The sequence below is a fragment of the Ictalurus furcatus genome, chromosome 19 (assembly GCF_023375685.1).
Source record: "Ictalurus furcatus strain D&B chromosome 19, Billie_1.0, whole genome shotgun sequence".
In the NCBI taxonomy this organism is placed as follows: domain Eukaryota; kingdom Metazoa; phylum Chordata; class Actinopteri; order Siluriformes; family Ictaluridae; genus Ictalurus; species Ictalurus furcatus.
The window spans coordinates 7,132,643-7,151,444 of NC_071273.1; the positions used below are offsets into that span (position 1 = coordinate 7,132,643).

General features: G+C 46.9%; 1 protein-coding gene across 2 annotated transcripts in view; it reads right to left on the reverse strand.

The window, feature by feature from the left end:
- dusp16 (dual specificity phosphatase 16) overlaps positions 1–18,802 on the reverse strand; it is a 29,870-nt gene that overhangs the window by 9,634 nt on the left and 1,434 nt on the right. Inside the window, exons 1-3 of one of the 2 annotated variants that reach the window (XM_053650651.1) lie at positions 14,991–15,037; positions 8,237–8,621; positions 1,855–1,990 (exon numbers count right to left, since the gene is read on the reverse strand). In XM_053650651.1, the coding sequence (XP_053506626.1) occupies positions 1,855–1,990; positions 8,237–8,488 (388 nt within the window). In that variant the 5' untranslated portion in view covers positions 8,489–8,621; positions 14,991–15,037. Of the gene's footprint in view, positions 1–1,854; positions 1,991–8,236; positions 8,622–14,990; positions 15,038–18,802 lie in introns of those variants that run through there. The other variant, XM_053650650.1, reaches the window with a different exon arrangement.

Here is an 18,802-nt window from a genome sequence, read left to right on the forward strand (position 1 = left end):
GGGGACCATTCATTCCCATAATTCCCATGATTCTAGCAGGCAAAAAAAACACGGGTTAGTTGATTTAGGACCTAACTGGAGTCTGGAGAATTTTTTTTTATCGGTCACGTATACATCACGGCACGGTGAAATTGTTTTCTTCGCGTACCCCGGCACGCCGGGAAGTTGGGGTCAGAGCGCAGGGTCGGCCATGATACAGCGCCCCCTGGAGCACGGAGGGTTTAAAGGTCCAACAGTGGTAGCTCGGCAGTACTGGGACTTGAACCCTCGACCTTCTGATCAGTAAACAAGAGCCTTAACCGCTACGCCAGCACTGCCCCAAGTGAGACGTCCGGTCCTCAGTCACGTCCACGTTACTCTGTGTTCACACTACCGAGCGACAACCGACGAATAACCACTGAAACGGTCGATAATATCGATACGCCCGTCGTCACTTTTCCGACGTGTTATTGGCGTGGTGGTGTATTTATCTATTTATTTATTAAAAATAATGACATTTTAAACCGTTCTGAACGGACGCCGTTGATTTGCCGTCTTTTTTTTGTTTGTTTGTTTGTTTTCGTTTACTCCGTCGTCTTTGTCTTTGTAGGCGATGGAGAAAAGAAATCGTCGGACCCGGTTGTTTTACTCCGGGTTTTCGCAGACCGCCTGTTAGCTGAATTGTGTATCGTGATCCGCATCGCGTATCGTGAAAAACGTCCTCGGGTAGCGCGACGTGACATCTGCGTCGTCTGCGCGGTGCTGAACTTTCGATTCCTCCTCCTGTCACGACTTTAGTTCCTACCTGCTGTTAGTTCCTGTGCACTACCTGACTCGAAAAAATAGAACAGAAACTTATGACCGTGGTTTCACCTTATCCTGTTATACACACACACACACACACACACACACATACGACCTCTCATTAAATATATACAGTATAGAGACTTTACCAAGAAGGAAGGAGACAGCTGTGCGATTTTCGCCCCGCCCTTAAACAATCACAACTCATTCCAAATATCTTTTAAAGACTAATAAGTTGCGTACTGTAGTACATCCTATGCTGCAGGCTGTACATTTTAACTAGGACCCTTATGACCAAAGAACAGTCTTTTATACGCCTTTATTAATGACGTCTAAGGGAAGCATTACAGATCGAACAGAAAATACCTCAGCAGTTCATGTATTCAGCATGCTTCTCTAGCGTATATAGAAGGAGTCTCCAGTCACGGTCAGCGGTCGAGCCGTGACTTTCGCGCCGTTTCGTTACGTCAGGAAGGAGGGGTTTTCCGGTATCTCGGTCGCACGACGAGCTGCATTTATGTGATTCGATGTTGAAGAAAACGAGGGTGAGCGAGTGTTTATAGCTGCTATAACGTACGCGATGACTTTCGCAACATCACCTATAAAAGTATGATTGTTTGATTAATAAAATGTTTTTTTTTATTCTTTATGGCTGACAAACCGCTGAGGTTTAAGAGGGATATAAAACACGTCTGGACATGCTGTTTTTGGAAAAGAATCAAACGATAAACGATAACCAGAGGTCGGGCTGTATGCTTTCCTTCGTTTCTTCTTCGTGACCCCGCGCCGTGTTGACGTACGCGTCAGGAGACGTGTCCTCTGTGCTCGGTGTGTTTCGTCTCCGATGGATTCTTGTTTTCTAGCGGCTCTGCGTCGGTATGACTCGGTACTGTCTACGTTTCTTTCAAAGCCCTTTCAATGACCGTTCAGTTAGAAAGACTTCTCTAGGGAAAGGTGTTGAGGATAGACCTGTACACGCTGAGGTGTTAATGAGGTATGACTTCATCTGGCTGGCGAAGTGAAGTGTGTTTTATGGCGGTGTGGAACGAGGGCAAACATGTCATATCTCACCTGACAGCAGGTGGACGGACGGGAAACTCCTCTCGAGTTTGGCCAATAGGACGCTGAGGAAGGCCTCTGATGACAAGGAGGAGGGGTCAGACGAGCTCTGGTCATAAACCACCACTTCCTGATTCTGCAGTTCCAACTGATGTACACACACACACACACACACACACACACACACAGAGACAAAAGAGTCAAATGAACTAAATCAAAAGTAGTTTCAGCTGCTCATCAAAAACAATGATTTGTGTAATGGAATCTTATTGGTAATTTAATCAAACTCTTTTGAGACAGAGGTCGTCTTCTTGAGATTCTTGTCAGTACACATCATATATTTCGTGTGGTGTTATAAAGCAACACTGTCTTTGTTCTGAGTCCAGACAAAAAGCTAAAGTTCCCCCCCCCGCTCGCATTTTCTACCCAACTTAGGTCTATCGCCAGTCTTCTATCTCCTATCGTACGCACGCTACCACCCGGGCACGGCAAACCGCTCCGTGGCATTTTTTTGAACGGCAGTGCGGAGAAAAAAAAAAAAAAAAAAAAAGCACACCCATTGGAAAGAGCTATCTGCCCTCTTCCACATACATGAGCTGATGGTTAGTCTCGCACTGATTGACAGGAGAGAGAGCGAGAGAGAGAGAGAGAGAGAGAGAGAGAGAGAGAATATGAATACCCCTCCCACCCAGAGAGCACAGGCAGTTTTGCTCGTCGATTGCGACGTCGTCGGGATTCGAACTCGCGGCCGCTTTTAAGTCGCGCCGCTCGAGAGCCAAGTTGGTGTTCGACTTAAGTCGCATGCCATGCCATGCGATCACCGTCACCTGCGCGAATGCCGTCATTTCATTTACAAGCTGTTGAAACGCATCGTTTCCCTCGTTTATTCAACACGGAAAAAGAACGACCAGACAGAAGGGAACAGATTATTTAGCGGTGACGGAACTCGGCTCATCGGAGGAAGCTTCAGTCTTCGTCTGACCCACCAGCAAGTATATATATATATGACGGTGTCCGGCGGCCGCTGATCCGAAACGCAGTTTGGCAGTGATGTACTGTAGGTCTCTCATGTTATTCTACAATGATTTATGAATATTCACTCTTGGATTGAAATCACCAAATATGAACATTATTATTATTATTATTATTATTATTATTATTATTTACATTCATACATTAAAAAGTAGAGATGTGCAAACGGTGAGCTTAGTCACTGCTTTATTCGACTCCAATAAAAGGACAAATAACACCATCCTACTTCCCTACTTAAATTGCTCAGAGACTACACACACACACACACACGCACGCACGCATGGCTCTAGGCTTAATTAATGATCCATCAACTAAACCCTCAAACATGTGACATGAAAGCTTTCTTGAATATTCATGGAATACTCATTACGCACTCCAGACACTCCAACTCGGAGAGGCAAATAAATTTGCGCAAACAATCTACGCCCACCGTACGCATATATTTAGCGACGAGCAAGGCCTCGCTACGCGCACATTTAATCCCAGATCAGGTCTCAGCAGCTCAAGCTGACCTATTTCGAGGTTTGATGAAGCCACCCGAGCTGGTCCAGCTCCATATTTGACCGATCTTTATAACTGATCTCCAGTCAGTTCGACAAAGCCCAACTCGCCGACTGATACACGGTATAATCGCGCACAGACAGTTAGGCCCCGCCTGATCCCAGACCTGCAGTCTGAAGCACTTGATTCACTGCAATGGGTGTCAGCTAACCTAACATGCTGTGAGGGCTCAGTATCGGGTTTCTTTGGCACCACGTGCAGACGGCGCATGTCCCCCGCTGTCACGCAGTTCCACTTCCAGATACAGTCATGGAAAGTAACGCTGGCCCGTCACGTGGCGTTATCTGTCCTGGATACCTAAAGCTGAGCTCCGCGACGAGAAAATCATTCCGTTCCGGATGTAGGACGGGATGGCTTTTACACCGCATAGAACGGGAATGAAAACTCATCTGTAGAAGTGGTTGTGGTCGTGTACGTGACGTAACCGGTAACTAAAGGCTGTCGATATCGCAAATCTGATTGGTCAGAATATGAATGAACGTGTAACGATGCGGACGGTAGCGCTGGACGAGATTCAAACGAAAGAGTTATATTAATGCTCTCGTTCCATTATGCTATCATTCACAAAGGCTTGTAGAGATAACTATAATCCGTCCATCCGTCTTCCAGACCGCTTATCCTACACAGTAGGGGTATAACCTGAGGTATAGTCCTGGCGAAATTCCCCCACTGGCCCTTATCTATCACGGCCCCCTAATAATCCCCATCTCTGAACTGGCTACATCACTCTCTCCTCTCCACTACTAGCTGGTGGGTGTTCTGGCGCACTATGGCTGCCGTCGCATCATCCAGGCGGATGCTACACACTAGTGGTGGTTGAGGAGATCCCCCCCCACCCCATATCATGTAAAGCGTTTGGAGTGTCTAGAAAAGCGCTATATAAATGTAAGTAACCAAGTACACAGGGTCATGGGGGAGCCTGGAGCCTATCCCAGGGTCACAAGGCAGGGGGCACTCTGGATTAGCTGCCAACCCAGAACATAGGTCTTTGGACCGGAGGAGGAAAGCGGAGTGCCCTGGAGGAAACCCTGGAAGCACTGGGAGAACATGCAAACTCCGCGCGCGCACAGGGCGGAGACAGGATTCGAACCCCCGACCCTGGAGGTGCGAGGTAAACGTGCTAACCAAGCATAAATCGATGATGTGGTGTTATGATGAGCTTTCTCTTGCATGTTAGATTCCTGGAAGGAGTCTCCAGTGTCGGGCACGGGAAAGCCTTCGGCACCGAGACGTTTCACGGTCACGTGACAAATCATTCGCTTCGAGAGAGAGGGGAATATGAAAAAGGCACCGTGACGAAGGGACGACAGTTTACAGCTGCTGTAATGCAAGTGATAACAGGAACTAACTTGTACCACAACATGAAGTGTGTATGTATTAAAATAAATAAATAAATAAATAAATAAACACGTATCATTCGTTAATAAATTAAGAATTGCGATCGTGGGAAAATGACTTTTGTATAAGGAGGGATAAAACACCTCGCGGTGTGCCGTTATCGGAAAATAATCCACGTCCGGCGGTGACGGCGTCACGGCACGAACCAGCGAACCGGCTGTGTTATATCAACACCGAGTGTCTTGTTTCCAGAGCAACAAGACATTTCCGAAGGGGGTGGGGTGGGGTGTGCGATGGGATCCTTGCTGCACATGACGTAACCGTTTGTTCTCAAAACATGACCTTGATTCCATATGGGGTTACCAAAGGTCAAACAATGTACATGAGCTCCTATTTCACGTTTCCTCACGGCGTTGCTCGTGTAAGGACGACTCGCGACAGGCGAACGGAGACGTTTTTGACGTCTGCGTCTGTCGCCGTTCAGGCGTCTCGACGCCGAAGTGATCGAGGTGCTTAAAGAAGAAAAGAGAGAGAGAGGAAAAAAAAACGCAACACAACTCCTCCAGTGACGCGTGAGGAGTAACAAAAATCTCGTCCTGTGATCTTTAATAATATATAACTAGCATCGTATTATATAATAAATATATATATATAACGTGTGACTATTAGAAGAAGGACGTCTCCAGTGACGGTGTCCTCCGGCTGCAGCGGTTCTCTGGATCTCTCTCTTCCCTCCCTCGCTTGCTATCGCTCTCTCTCTGTCGGTTATCTCAGGATTCTCATGCATTCCACAGGACAGCGTGGCTCTGGGTTTGATGTCATCCCAGATTGAGCAACATTCGAGTTCTGATATTACACAACCCCCAAGCATCCCTCATACGCCACTACAGCTCGTTCTGCTTTCGTGTGGGTACGGAGGGGGGGGGGAATAAAACGCCAAATAAGAGAAAACGTACTTGTAGTTAGAGCGAGGAAACAAAGAAGCCTCGATTTATTTATTTATTTTTGAGTGTGTCCGTGTGTGTGTGTGTGTGTGTGTGTGTGTGTGGAGACAGGGAGGTTCAAGGCTGGACTGAGACAGATAGCACTGAGATGAGGTCACTTGGCAACCTGTTGCTAAGGCCTCCCAAGGGCCCTCGTGAGTGGGGATGGATTATTGGACTGGCTACGGACACTTCGTGAACACTCGGGTTTTGCAGGCAGGGAGGTCAAAGTCGCTCATCAAACACGCCTGAATGCGACAGGCTCAATGGTGAGGGGTTTATGAAAACGTATAAACGCTGAGACGGCCTTCCCTGCGTGGTAAGACTTGCGTAATCACGAATTAGCATATTCTCACTCACACATCCACGTCACCGTTTACGGCTAAAAAAAAAAAACTAAAAAAAAAACCACACCCACAGGTGAAGCAGGACTCCGGAGGCGTTTAATTTAAGCGACTGTCTTGCGGTTTCTCCGTCACACGCTCTCGAGCTGTGGTTACTCGGTTGTGCGACTTCGTCGAATGAGATATACCATCGTTCGTCGCGGACAGTCCACAGTGCGGGCGTGACGTCCGCTGCGGACGCTAGGGAAACTTTGTACGCCCCTGGTTCTACCCTTACCGCGCTTACAACGCGAAAAAGTCTTCTGTTGTGTTTTTGTGAACAAAGAGACGCGAGCGACCTGACGCTGCCGCTTTATAATCCGCCTGAAGAACCTGACGAGAACCGTATTTAGGAATCGGTTTACTGGCGAGCCCGTTTCCGTTACATCACAGCATTTTTGGCAGACGCCCTCATCCAGAGCGGCTTACGTTTATCTCATTTATACAGCTGAGCCGTTGAGGGTTAAGGGCCTTGCTCGAGGGCTCAGCAGCGGCAGTGCTGGGGCTTGAACTCCTGACCTTCCGATCACTAACCCTAAATCGCTAAATGTAGCACGTTCGCCTCGCACCTCCAGGGTCGGGGGTTCGATTCTCGCCTCCGCCCTGTGTGTGTGTGCGGAGTTCGCATGTTCTCCCCGTGCTTCGGGGGTTTCCTCCGGGTACTCCGGTTTCCTCCCCCCGTCCAAAGACATGCGTTGTAGGCTGATTGGCGTGTCCAAATTGTCCGTGTGTGTGTGTGTGATCGTGCCCTGCGATGGGTCCAGGGTGTCCCCCTGCCTTGTGCCCCGAGTCCTCCGGGACAGACTCCAGGCTCGCCGTGACCCCGTGTAGGATAAGCGGTATGGAAAATGCATGGGCAACTCTAGAAGATCCATATATACATATACACGTCTATATACTAGACAGAAGCCGGAGGTGAACGCTTCCGTATCTTCTACGACGGTTTTCTTCTTAACAGCTCCTCTTATCGATTTGCAGTGAAATAAACAACATCGAGATCGAGTGTAGGGAGTGTACAGAGCAAGCTCGAGCAGTAGAAGTACTAACCATCAACGACAGATAGAGGATTCTTCAGTCTCAGTGCCGAGATAAAATCAGAAAACCTGTTTAGCTCGGTGTTCTGTACGTGCTAACCGACCTATCAGATGACCTTTATAGCAGATACTGACTGCGTGTCTGTGACCTTTTCTTTCTGGAATGTAGCACACCCGAGAACTGAAGTAAATAAGCCACGGATATTCGCTGGCTATGAACAACAGTTCCCCGAGTCGAGAAAGACAGATAGGTGAGATTGCTAGCTCACTCCGTCGCGCCGGACAGACAGTTTGGCGGAAAAGTTCTCACGGTGCTGAGGCCGACTCTGAACTGGAATGACGCAGCCGGGTTTGAGGAACCGTACAAGTTCAGGAGTTGCTCGAAGTCTTTTTTGGTTTTCGTCGTGTGTGAAAGATGTCCTTACTCTATCAGTTGAAGCTGGTTCAAATGACTTTGTTGTGACTTCCTGTGTATTCCTAATATGAGCGTGTTCTCGCAGAATATGCAGCGGGCTTCAAATTCCTTATTCTCAACAGGCTTCGACCTCGCACTAACTGCACCGGTCTCCAGCCGGATCTCGCTGAACTTGCGCTTACCCATATTAGATGAGAGGATTTTAAACGATTACTTCTAGAAGTAGCTTTTTTTTCCCCCCTCCGATAAAGTCGGACCGGGCTGCACGGTCCGCGTGAGCGGTTACGGGCGCGGTTTTGGAACAACAGCGTGATCGATACAAACGTTTCCCCGAAACGCGTTTAAGAGCGAGACTGACGTTTAGAACTTTAGAAAAGTCACGATAAGGTCACGAGGTCACATTTTAAGGCCTCCATCTGGATATGATCCTGATACTGTAGGGAGAATTTTTTAAAAACCCCAGAGTGTAAACAAGGTGCTTTACTTATTGTCTTATTGCACTCCAGGCAAAACCTGCAAACAGATCATCTTCATCAAGCACGAATGACCTCGAGACCCCGTCGGGCATGATCTGGAAAATTCCTACAACTACTACTACGAACGCTTTTTAAAAAGCTCCGACTGCCAGACGTAGCTCCGCGTACTCACCTTCTTCTTGGCCGAATGCTGCAGAAGCTCGGCGATCTGCACCTTGTCCTGCTGCAGCCTCCTCTTCATCAGCTTGGAGCAGTTCACGTTGATCGCCTCTAGGATGTGCGAGGTGTTATAATCCACGAAGGGCCTGCTGTCGATCAGAAGCACTCGGTCCAGTCCGCCCTCCAGCAGGGCCACGAGGCCTTCCGGCCCGATGAGTCTCACTGAGGCCGGAGCTGCTCTCCCAGCATGCTCTATCGTATCCATGACCTCTCTATCCGTCTCTCTGACTGTTACCTCCTCTCTTCCTGTGGTGCGATGACGTGGCCCGCGAGGGCCTTCAGCAGAAGAACGACCCCATTGTGGTGGCAGCCGATGATGTCACCCTTTTAGTGTTTGGCTGGTGAGTTTGAAGAAAAAAAAAAACAAAAAAAAAGATTGAAAAAGCGAAAGCAAGGAATAGAAAGGGGGAGGGGGGGGAGAGGAGTAAAAAAAAAAAATGGGAGGAAGGGAAGGAGAGCAGGATTTCCTTATGTACTAAGACGGGAAATAAAAACAAATAAACAAACAAAACAACAATGAAAAAAAACCCCCCTCTGTCCTCTCTATGCACTTATGCGTATGTGTGCATGTCTGAGAGAGTATGGATGTGGTAATGGGCTGTGTGTTTGCCAAGCAGTAAGATCACTTCGGCCTGCTTCCAGCAGACTCGGCTGTGTTTTTTTTTTTTTTTTGGGGGGGGGTTTGCCGGCGAAGGAAAAGAGGAGGGTGGCTTTTTTCACACCATTGCGCGGACAACACAAAAGAGGGCTTTTCTCCTGGGCCACAGTGCCATTACATCATCTCCTCGCTTCTCGTCTTCATGCTCAAGTGGTTATTAGGCTGCGGAGAGAGAAAAGCAACAAAGCGCATGTTAATTTGGACCGTTCTGTACAAGACACCCGGGATGGCCTGCGTCATGGAAAGCTGGCCCGATGTCCATCTGAAGACTTTACCATGGACGGACTGCGTGCGTCGAGCTCTGCGGTGTTCTATTTCTCTCGAACGCTGACTGCGATGCCTGTTTTGAGCAGTGTGGGTAGAAAAACCAGCTGTGTGAAATGTACGATTTGGGAAACGCCAACTTCCTAGTAATGATGTAGGTGGCGTCGAGTCAGTTCGGTATTGTGGAAACTCCCCCAGTTGCTGTATATAAAAAACAAAAAACAAAAAAAAAAAAACCCTCTCTTCTTCTCGGTGCCGACGTGAAAAAAAATTCCCCCAGCGATGAGTTCCCCCTTCCAGCAAGGCCCACACACAAGGACAATAAAACAAATTGTGCGCTAAGCCCGTTCGATAGCGTGCGCCAAGACAAACTATCAAACCAGAGGAGCGCAGGTTTGGTGTGTTTCCAAACACTTGAATAAAATCTCGTCAGGCGAAGACTAGCTGTTTAGTCTGGGAGCCTCTTGGTCTCTGAATGTGGGAGGCCAAAAATTCAGCAACGCTAATAATCAGTAGTCAAGCCTTCTCGTATTCCTAGCAAAAATTATAGTATATATGTTACAGAAAAGACTGAAAAGACTTGAGTGGGTGTGTGTATGTGTGTGTGTGTGTGTGTGTGTGTGTGTGTGTAACAGACTATTTACTATACATGTTTTGTAATGGGTCATTTGGCATCGTTTTTGCCATATCGCTTTGTTTATTCTCCGTACCCTTTGTGTATCATTTCGAATAAATACACTTTCTACTTTCACTATTTGATTCATTTCACTTAAATGTTGACGAACGGCTTTTTTTTCGTCATAAGACGTTTGGGTTTATGTTTATTATATATAGCGGCGTTGAGCTTATATTATAAGAGTGTTCGGGTCACTCGTCAAAAGTCGCAGCGCTTCGCTTCGTCGCCGGATAAAACGCCGTAATTCCGATCGTACGCATGATTCATGTTTGAGGGCTGGGACTGGAAGTGAAACGTGCGGCCGGAGGTCACCTGCGTTTCAGTTCTCTCCATCGTTCAAGCTGAATCGTTTCTGTTACTGCGTGTAGGCATAATCTACACACACACACACACACACACACACAAAATAAATAAATAAATAAATAATGCCACATATAACGTCACAAGCCAAAGGACCTAGACCTGAATATAAACAAGCGGTACAAGTCTACAGAGGCGATGGAGAAATAAAATCTATATTTATTATTTATTATTCCTATCCGGTGGAAAGGTTAAACGAAATACGGTCACTGGATCCCTACGGTGACACTTTGACGCGCTAAAAATACACAAGCGTTTCTAATTTAAAAAAAAAAAAAAGGTTTCGGGTTTCATCGGGTCAAACCTTCGCACCCCGAGACGAAAATAATCCCGTTGCCGAGGCAGATTTTCCCATGGACCCGACGGCCCCGTGATCGAGTGACTCGGAGGACGCTTCTGTTTCCTGTCGCTTTCCAGAACACCTACTCTCTCGCTCTATCTTATCCCAGCGTATACACGTGGATGCAAACTCACTTTGTGACACATGACATTGCCGTCACTGCCAGAAGAAGATAAACATGCTAGCGTAAACCTCTCGGAGGTACGGATTAGCCCGGGAAGGAAGGCCTGCACGCTATATATACACACTGTATATAGCACGGTCAGCTGCCTCGATAAAGAGTTATATATAAGCTCTAAGTAACAGGCGTCCGTGAGTCGACGTCGACGCGTACGGTCGTGATCTCATGTAGATTAAACGGATGGCTTCAGTCTTCCGTTGGAGTCAGTGTAGATCAACGTACAGCCGGATGTGCAGGTCTGCTTGGTCGCATACATAACCGGGGAGTAAAAAGTGCGTCGGTTTCGGATGAAAAAGCTTCAGCTAGGTTGAGGCTGGATAGGCTGTACGTGGTAGCTACAATTAACGTTATGTGCGAAACTGAGATCGACGAATTTGGGATGAACGGTTTTTTGTCTAGGAAAACAAATCCAGTTCGTCGTGGTAACGCATCACGGCACCTCAGGATTATTGTACGACACGGGCATGTGAAGTGTTCCGTGCCTTATTTATTATACAGTCCCACTATGAGGCCCGTGACAAGCAGGGAAGTAGACTGCACGCCCTTGTTCTTCTGAACTTTGTGCCTTTCCGCTGGGCGTCTTGGCAGAGGCTCTGCTTGCTCTCAAGGAGGAAGTTGACCTCCTAATTTGGAATCACTGACCTTCCTTTACTTGTTGACAAAGGCAGAAATGAATGAGGAATATCGGCGCTGCCTGACAGTAAAAAAAAAAGCGACACGTTTTGACTGTCTGGGCGGCGGAGAGAGGAACCGCGTCTGATTTATGTCGTAAGTGTGATCGTTAAAACCTTCAACACGAAACAAGACTTTATACATCAACGTACTAAGAGCAAGGAGATACACTATATGGCCAAAAGTATGTGGACACCTGACCATCACACCCATATGTGCGTATTGAACATCACATTCTAGATTTATTCCCTTTTTGCCCATTCTTCTGGGAAGGCTTTCCACTAGATTTTGGAGCGTGGCTGTGGGGATTTGTGATCATTCAGCTACAAGAGTATTAGTGAGATCAGGTACCGAGGAGGTCTGGGGTGCAGTCGGCGTTCCAGTTCGTCCCAAAGGCGTTCAGTGGCGTCGAGGTCAGGGATCTGTGCAAGAATCTCGAGTTCTTTCGCTCCGAACCTGTGCCTCTTAGTTCCAGTGAAGGGAAATTGTAATGTTTAAATTGTAAAACTTTCTATATCTATCCCCATATGGGTGTGACGGTCAGGTGTAAATAAACTTTAGGGCCATGAAGTGTACTAATCCCGATATCCTGTTCTTTTCACTGCTAGACCACGGACGTCTCCATTTCCCTGGACACCTCTCTCGAGCAGTTCAGCCATCTTTGATGACGTAGTCGGCGTTACAGGAAGAACGGTAGCCCCATTCCGCTATAAAATGGTATACAGTTGAACTAATTATAATTATAATAACAGCTTCTAACGTTTAACCTCTAGCATGAGAACAAAAACAAACAAACAAAAAAAAGAAACGTTGTTGGGGTTTTAAATGAAGAAAACCGATCCGGGCACGTGTTTCATGTCGAGAAGTAAAAAACTGTAAATGGGACGGAAAAATAGGACACAACGTAAAGAACACGACAGCAACAACGACCTCCCGCTTGTAAGAGGGATAATTCTTCTATTCCTTAGTATGCAACAGTGGAAAATCATGTCTGACTCGCTACAATTTCCTCACGGCGTGATTCCCGACCACAACTAACGGATTTCAAAGGCATGCTCTCGACGTGCGCCAGATCGTAATAACATCCCCTACAGATCTGCAGCAGCAGGCTTTTTTTTTTTTAAAGGATGGCAGTACGGCTTCTGCTCAGCGTCAACTGCCAGGAGTTTGCATATAACCTAATAAACCTGTTCCTTCGTCTAGTAAGGTCTTTCAGGACAACGGCCTGTCTTTAACCCGCCTGGATTATAAGGTAGATTTATATGGAATTCGATTTGTGCCAAAAGTATCGAACGTAACTTTTCCAGAAACGAACAGACATATACAAAGAGAGAGAGAGAGAGAGAGAGAGAGTTAAAACGCTCTGAAACTTGAAAACAGTGAAGTCGGTGGCGAAAATGTAACGCGGTCTTCGGCGTTCTTTGTGAACAGTTTACGTTCGCCGTGTGGGCGGGGCTTAACGTCGATTTACTCTCATTGGCTGGCGAGATTTGGATTGACAGCTCGAGTGTCCGGCTGAGGAGGAGGACGACGACGACGCTCCGTGCCGCTCCTGAGAGCTCATCTCGGAAAAAATAGTCGTACCCAGACCTCGAATATTAATTACGAACGAATAAACCGACTGAAGAAGGACGTCATTTCCGCTACGCGGTACAAACACCATAACTATACAGAGAACCGCATCCAGAACGCTCTCCAAAGTTCCCCACACCCGGAGTCTCTACTTCCTGGTCAGGGAGCTGTCGATCCAACTCTCACTAGCCAATCAAGGAGTGAATCGCTGTTAAGCCCCGCCCATACGAGAGGACTGTGCCAGAATGCGAACGTAAACTCGTGGAGCGTAAACGAAATCTCTGGCAGCCTGAATAGTGCAAACCAAGCTTGGAAGACTGTCCACAAAGGACGCTGCTTATCCGAAGACCGCGTTACACTTTTGCCACCGACTTCACTGTTTTCAGTATCCGATCGTTTTTATTCTCTCTCTCGTTCTAACAAACAAACTTTTGGCAGATTGAATACCGACAGTGCATCAAAATATAACACAAGATAAACTGTAATTGGAAAAAACGCGAGTAGGAATGGTGTATAAACGACTTGATTGTTGCCAGATTAGGCCGGATTCCTCGCGATTGAGCTACATTTAATCACTTTCAGCTAAACAAACAAACAAACAAACAAACGAATCCCCTTAATTGGTAGACGTCATTTGTCAAAGCTACATTACGGCTCTGCTGAGAACTACGGCGGGTTTTAACGACGAACGGTACACACGATACGGCAAGCCTGAACGTCTTGTGGGAAAGTCGAGACCTTATCAGCCTCCCCCGCACGGCGTGCACGTCTCGCGTCTCTGCCGTTTTTACACGTGCGTAAATATTTTCCAGGGGTGGCTGATGACAAATGTTCCATCCTCATGTATGTTTTTTTTTTTTTTTTTTCTTTGTAGAGCTGGATTGTAGAGCATGTTATGCTACTCCGTGTCACAAAAGTATATCAAATCCATACAGACGCTAAGAATGGAATAAAACACGACGGCGTGGTGCGACCTCTAATAACACTACGGAGTTATTACTGCCCTACACCAGCATGACGCAGAGAGTTCTATCCTGTTTACACGGTCGTTACACGCGGTGTTCTTTTGTTTTTTATTTATAACCGAACGACACCGTGATTTTTTTATTAGTTTATAGTTATATTGAATGTTCAGGAACAGCTGCAAAACAAGTCACCTAGGATACAGCTATAAACAGCTCTTCCCTCCATCGTTCTCTTTTTCGCTCTCTTAATAAATAAATAATTTTCCGCCCCTGTTGTGTAAAACCGGAGACTCCTTATTTGAATTATGTACGACTCTGCCAGACAGGTCCCTGTGAATCAGCTGTTACTACAGAAACGATGCTTTACAACTATCACTACTAGAGCAAATTCATCGACAGCTTCCGTCCAATCAGAATCGAGAAACTCACCACGCTGTTGTATCGGCCTCTATAACGAATCACGCAGACTTCGGTAACGAATCCGACCGATAAAGGCTTAAGACGGACGAGAGAGTCGACTTCGGAACACGGTGTGTCATGCGCGTTGTTATAAATACCCGCTGTGGCAGATGGCCCAAATGTCAAGCACAGAAATAACAAAACGACACTCGTTTGCGTTCTGGTTTGTTTGTTTGTTTGTTTGTTTGTTTGTTTGTTTGTTTGTTTTCCCCCTCAGAACGTGTAGATCCGCATTTTATTTTTCTTAAAACCTTCGTGTTTGTGGTTTGAGATCGACGGGGACTTTTTCGACGACGGTGGGGAAAAAAATCCCCCCCCCCCCCCAAAAAAAAATATATTCCGAATAATACACACTTCAACTACGCCACAATTGAATATGAACAGAAATCGGATATCCGGAGAGTCCAAAAATCGATTCTGACCTTCCGTCACGTCCGAAACGATCTCGCATCTCGTCGCTATGGTGTCGGATCCATGTCAAAATGGATCCACGCCGCTGGAAACGTTCCTACTAACGAGTCATCGTTACTGTGAAGACAAGGGACAAAGACGTCTCTTACGCGTTGGGCTCGGAGATGGACCGGGACGTGGTGGAGTTTCGGCGAGCGGCTCCGTACTGCCTGTCCCCTGGAAGCCCGCTTCCACTTTTACAACTGCTAATTCAGGACACGTCACTGGACACCTGGCTCCGAGTGCCTCAGCCTTACATACATGTAAACAATCTCGGTGAAATAAAAGGTGTTTTGTTTTTTTTGCGAGGGGTTTAATTCGGGATGTGCTCTTTCGCTGCCGTGTCACATCCATGCGCAGTATTAAGACACGCGACTTCCTTTCCCTAACTTACTTTGTGCGTGTGTAAGTAGGAAGCACTGATCGAAACATTCCTGTCATTACCTACCCAGCTAACCAGTCGGGGTCTCTTACGTTTGACTAGTGCCCTTCCACCATTAAAGTAAAATCGCACCGTTCACGCTGTAAACCGTGGCTGACGTTGGCCTGAAGTGACGGGACCTTCAGGCTCGAGGTCCCTCTCCAGAACCTTCAAACTAACCGTCCCTCAGCAGCGGAAAGAACGTCCAACCTCGATCAGAGCCGCAGAATCTCTCGCCATCTTCAAAAACAGCTAAACACCCACGTCTTCCGTGAACACCTGACTAACCCCTGACGTTCCAACCCCAACATTATCCTAAAAAAAAAAAACCCCAAAACAACACCTACTCTGGCTCTTACACCTCTAATCTTGTATAGGTTGATATTAATAGAGGTCGACCGATCGATGGGTCTTGCTGATCATTCTGCACTGATAACATTGCTATACGGAATTATCGTTTATCTGCAAAAAATCCACCCCGGTAGTTTATCGCGCTTGCCTCTGTTGCGAGAGCGACCGAGTCGAGTCTGCTGTCGTCACGCAGTACGAGACCGCTCTCTAGAAGCGCAATCATTTTTGTTGTGTTATTTGGAGTGTTTTTTGATGCATTATATATATTTGTTATTTGGAGTGCTAATTTTGGGTTCAGTTTGGTTGGACATCTTTTATTTACTTTAATACTTACTCATAATTAATACATGTTAATATTCATTTCATTTGAAAATAATACGGTAGATTTTCACGCTACAGTCAGTGCTGTTTCTTTGCGTAATAAAGTTCAGCGATATTTCACTCTGAGTGTTATTTTTTAAAACGAAATGGGTTGATCGGTCGGTTACCGTCAGGTACGGCGCCCGGCTTAGTTTCGACCGCCGTTTATTAATGCCGTCAGAGGAAAACACTCACTCCAGAGTGCTAACGGTCCCGAACGGGACTAAGGTTTAGTTATTTCAATAACAAAAGTTTTCTCGAGGCGGAAAAGGACAGAGGACGCCGCACGTTTTGTCTGGTTAGCTTCAAGAGAACCAGGTGACACAATGACATGGTGTGCTGTGACTCCACTGTTAACAACACGTCTCACTGAAACGTGTCGGGTTCTGTTTGTATACCCCCCCCCCCCCCCACAGCTGTCGTGTAATGTTTTATCCCTGGCGTCGATGATGATGATGATGAATACTAGTCTGATTGAGACAGTGAGCTGGATTCTGCGTATGAACCTGAAGGCTCGACATCTGTTTCGCAGACGCCGGGCGACGAGATGATGTCATGCGCGTTTTTATACGACCGATGACTGTACTGCTGACTTTCACATCTCCTTAGTGCACTGACCGCGCAAAGTTCGTGAGAGATAACGACATCAAGTCGATGTTATTACTGCTTCAGTGAATCGAGAGATGTCTGCATGACGGGCAGACTGTTTGTTGGCGGGGTCCACCTAGCTCTCCATGGGTGCAACGGAAAAACCTTGGCCCTATCATTGGGAGACTGCGAGCTCGAACCCTGGAGACGCCACATCCGAGTCGGCGGGGCGACATACTCTCTCTCTCCTGTCAATCACAGGGACACTAGCCAATCACGAGGATCTATGAGCTGGTGTATGCGGAAGAGGCCCGAAAGCACTTTCCTCTGTTTATGTCACGTTTCTTGGAAGAAGCACGTGTTAGCTTTCATCCTCCTCGATTTGTATGATAGGCGAGAGCTGAGTAGTGGGCGGGACCTGATGACCAAATAGTCCGAAATGTGGTCGGACGATATAATAATCCACAGGCGATTAGTTTCACTAGTTTATCTGTTGTATAGCATCGTGAATGTTCTCAGCCACTTTGTGGATTGCACGTGCTCGAGTATATACTCAAGTCTCATTCGTTATACAGTGATTCTACTACTGTGCATCGTTCTGTGTTCGGCGGGTAAAAATTCCACTTCCTGGTTTGAAACGGTTACTACGGTAGCGACATCATCAGCGGACCTGGCGAACCATTACAAGACCTTTCAGGAATGTACCCGCCGATGTCCGATGTGTCATCGGCGCGCTCACAAAATCCGCGCGGCTTCTCCGGGATCGATTTCCGCTAGCGGAGCGAAAATAAACGACGTGTGGCCGTACCGTGTCCGACGTGGCGGTCGCTCGGGATTCGTTCCCTGTTTCTAGAGCTGTTGTATTGAAGTAGTAGCACAAAAGAGTACGCCACGTCGGTTATTCAGTACGGACGCACTCTTGCTCGTGCGATATCGCGTTAGAATGATCTTCACCTGGATATTATCGACTTCAATCTACTGAAATCTGGAGAGAGAGAAAAAAAATGGCGCTGACCCGGATGCTTATATACTTATGATGCTTGAGGCTGGACCGAAACATTATCGCGGTACGCCAACCAACCCATATCTGCGTTTACAAGTGTACATTTCCTCTATTCTGTTTATGTTCTAATGACAAACAAGACTCCGACGCTGACTCCGATATACCGTCCAAACGCTTCGGTCTGGTACATACATGGGCTTCCTTTTGGCAGAAATAACCAGAAGCTTCACTTCCTCACAAGAAGAAGTGCTCATATCTGTGTCGCAGGTTTAGGTTTCATAACTAAAAAAAAAACTAACAAACAAACAAACAAACAATAACCACATACTGTAGGTCTTCTTTCTGCTAGCCTGAGTTAGCCGTGAGTTAACAGCATTAGCACGTTTGATGAAAACATACACACACGCGGCCTGGTGTTGAGGTGAGTATCTAATGAGAATGGTGTTAGTGAGCAGAGGTGTAAGAAAGAAAGTTAAAAGGACCCAACACTGTGACAGTGACAGGTTACACAAGTGGAGCGAGGATACACTGTATTCAGAGACAGCGCTCATTTAATCAGTGCAACCTGATATTTTAACCTGCTTTGATCTGTGCTACAAACTCACCGGCCTGGGCACTGGAACACGAGGCAACTTTGGCCCACACACACACACACACACACACACACACACACAGGCTATTAATACAGAGACACACACACACACACAGAGACTACTAATACAGAGACAGACAGACACACACACACACACACACACACACACACAGGCTATTAATACAGAGACACACACACACACACACACACACACACAGAGACTACTAATACAGAGACAGACAGACACACACACACACACACACACAGGCTTCTAATACTGAGACAAACACACACACACACACACACAGGCTACTAATACACACACACACACACACACACACACACAGGCTACTAATACAGAGACAGACACACACACACACACACAGGCTTCTAATACTGAGACAGACACACACAAACAGGCTACTAATACAGAGACAGACACACACAGACACACACACACACAGGCTGCTAATACAGAGACAAACACACACACACAGGCTGCTAATACAGACACACACACACAGGCTGCTAATACAGACACACACACACACACACACACACACAGGCTGCTAATACAGAGACAAACACACACACACACACACACACA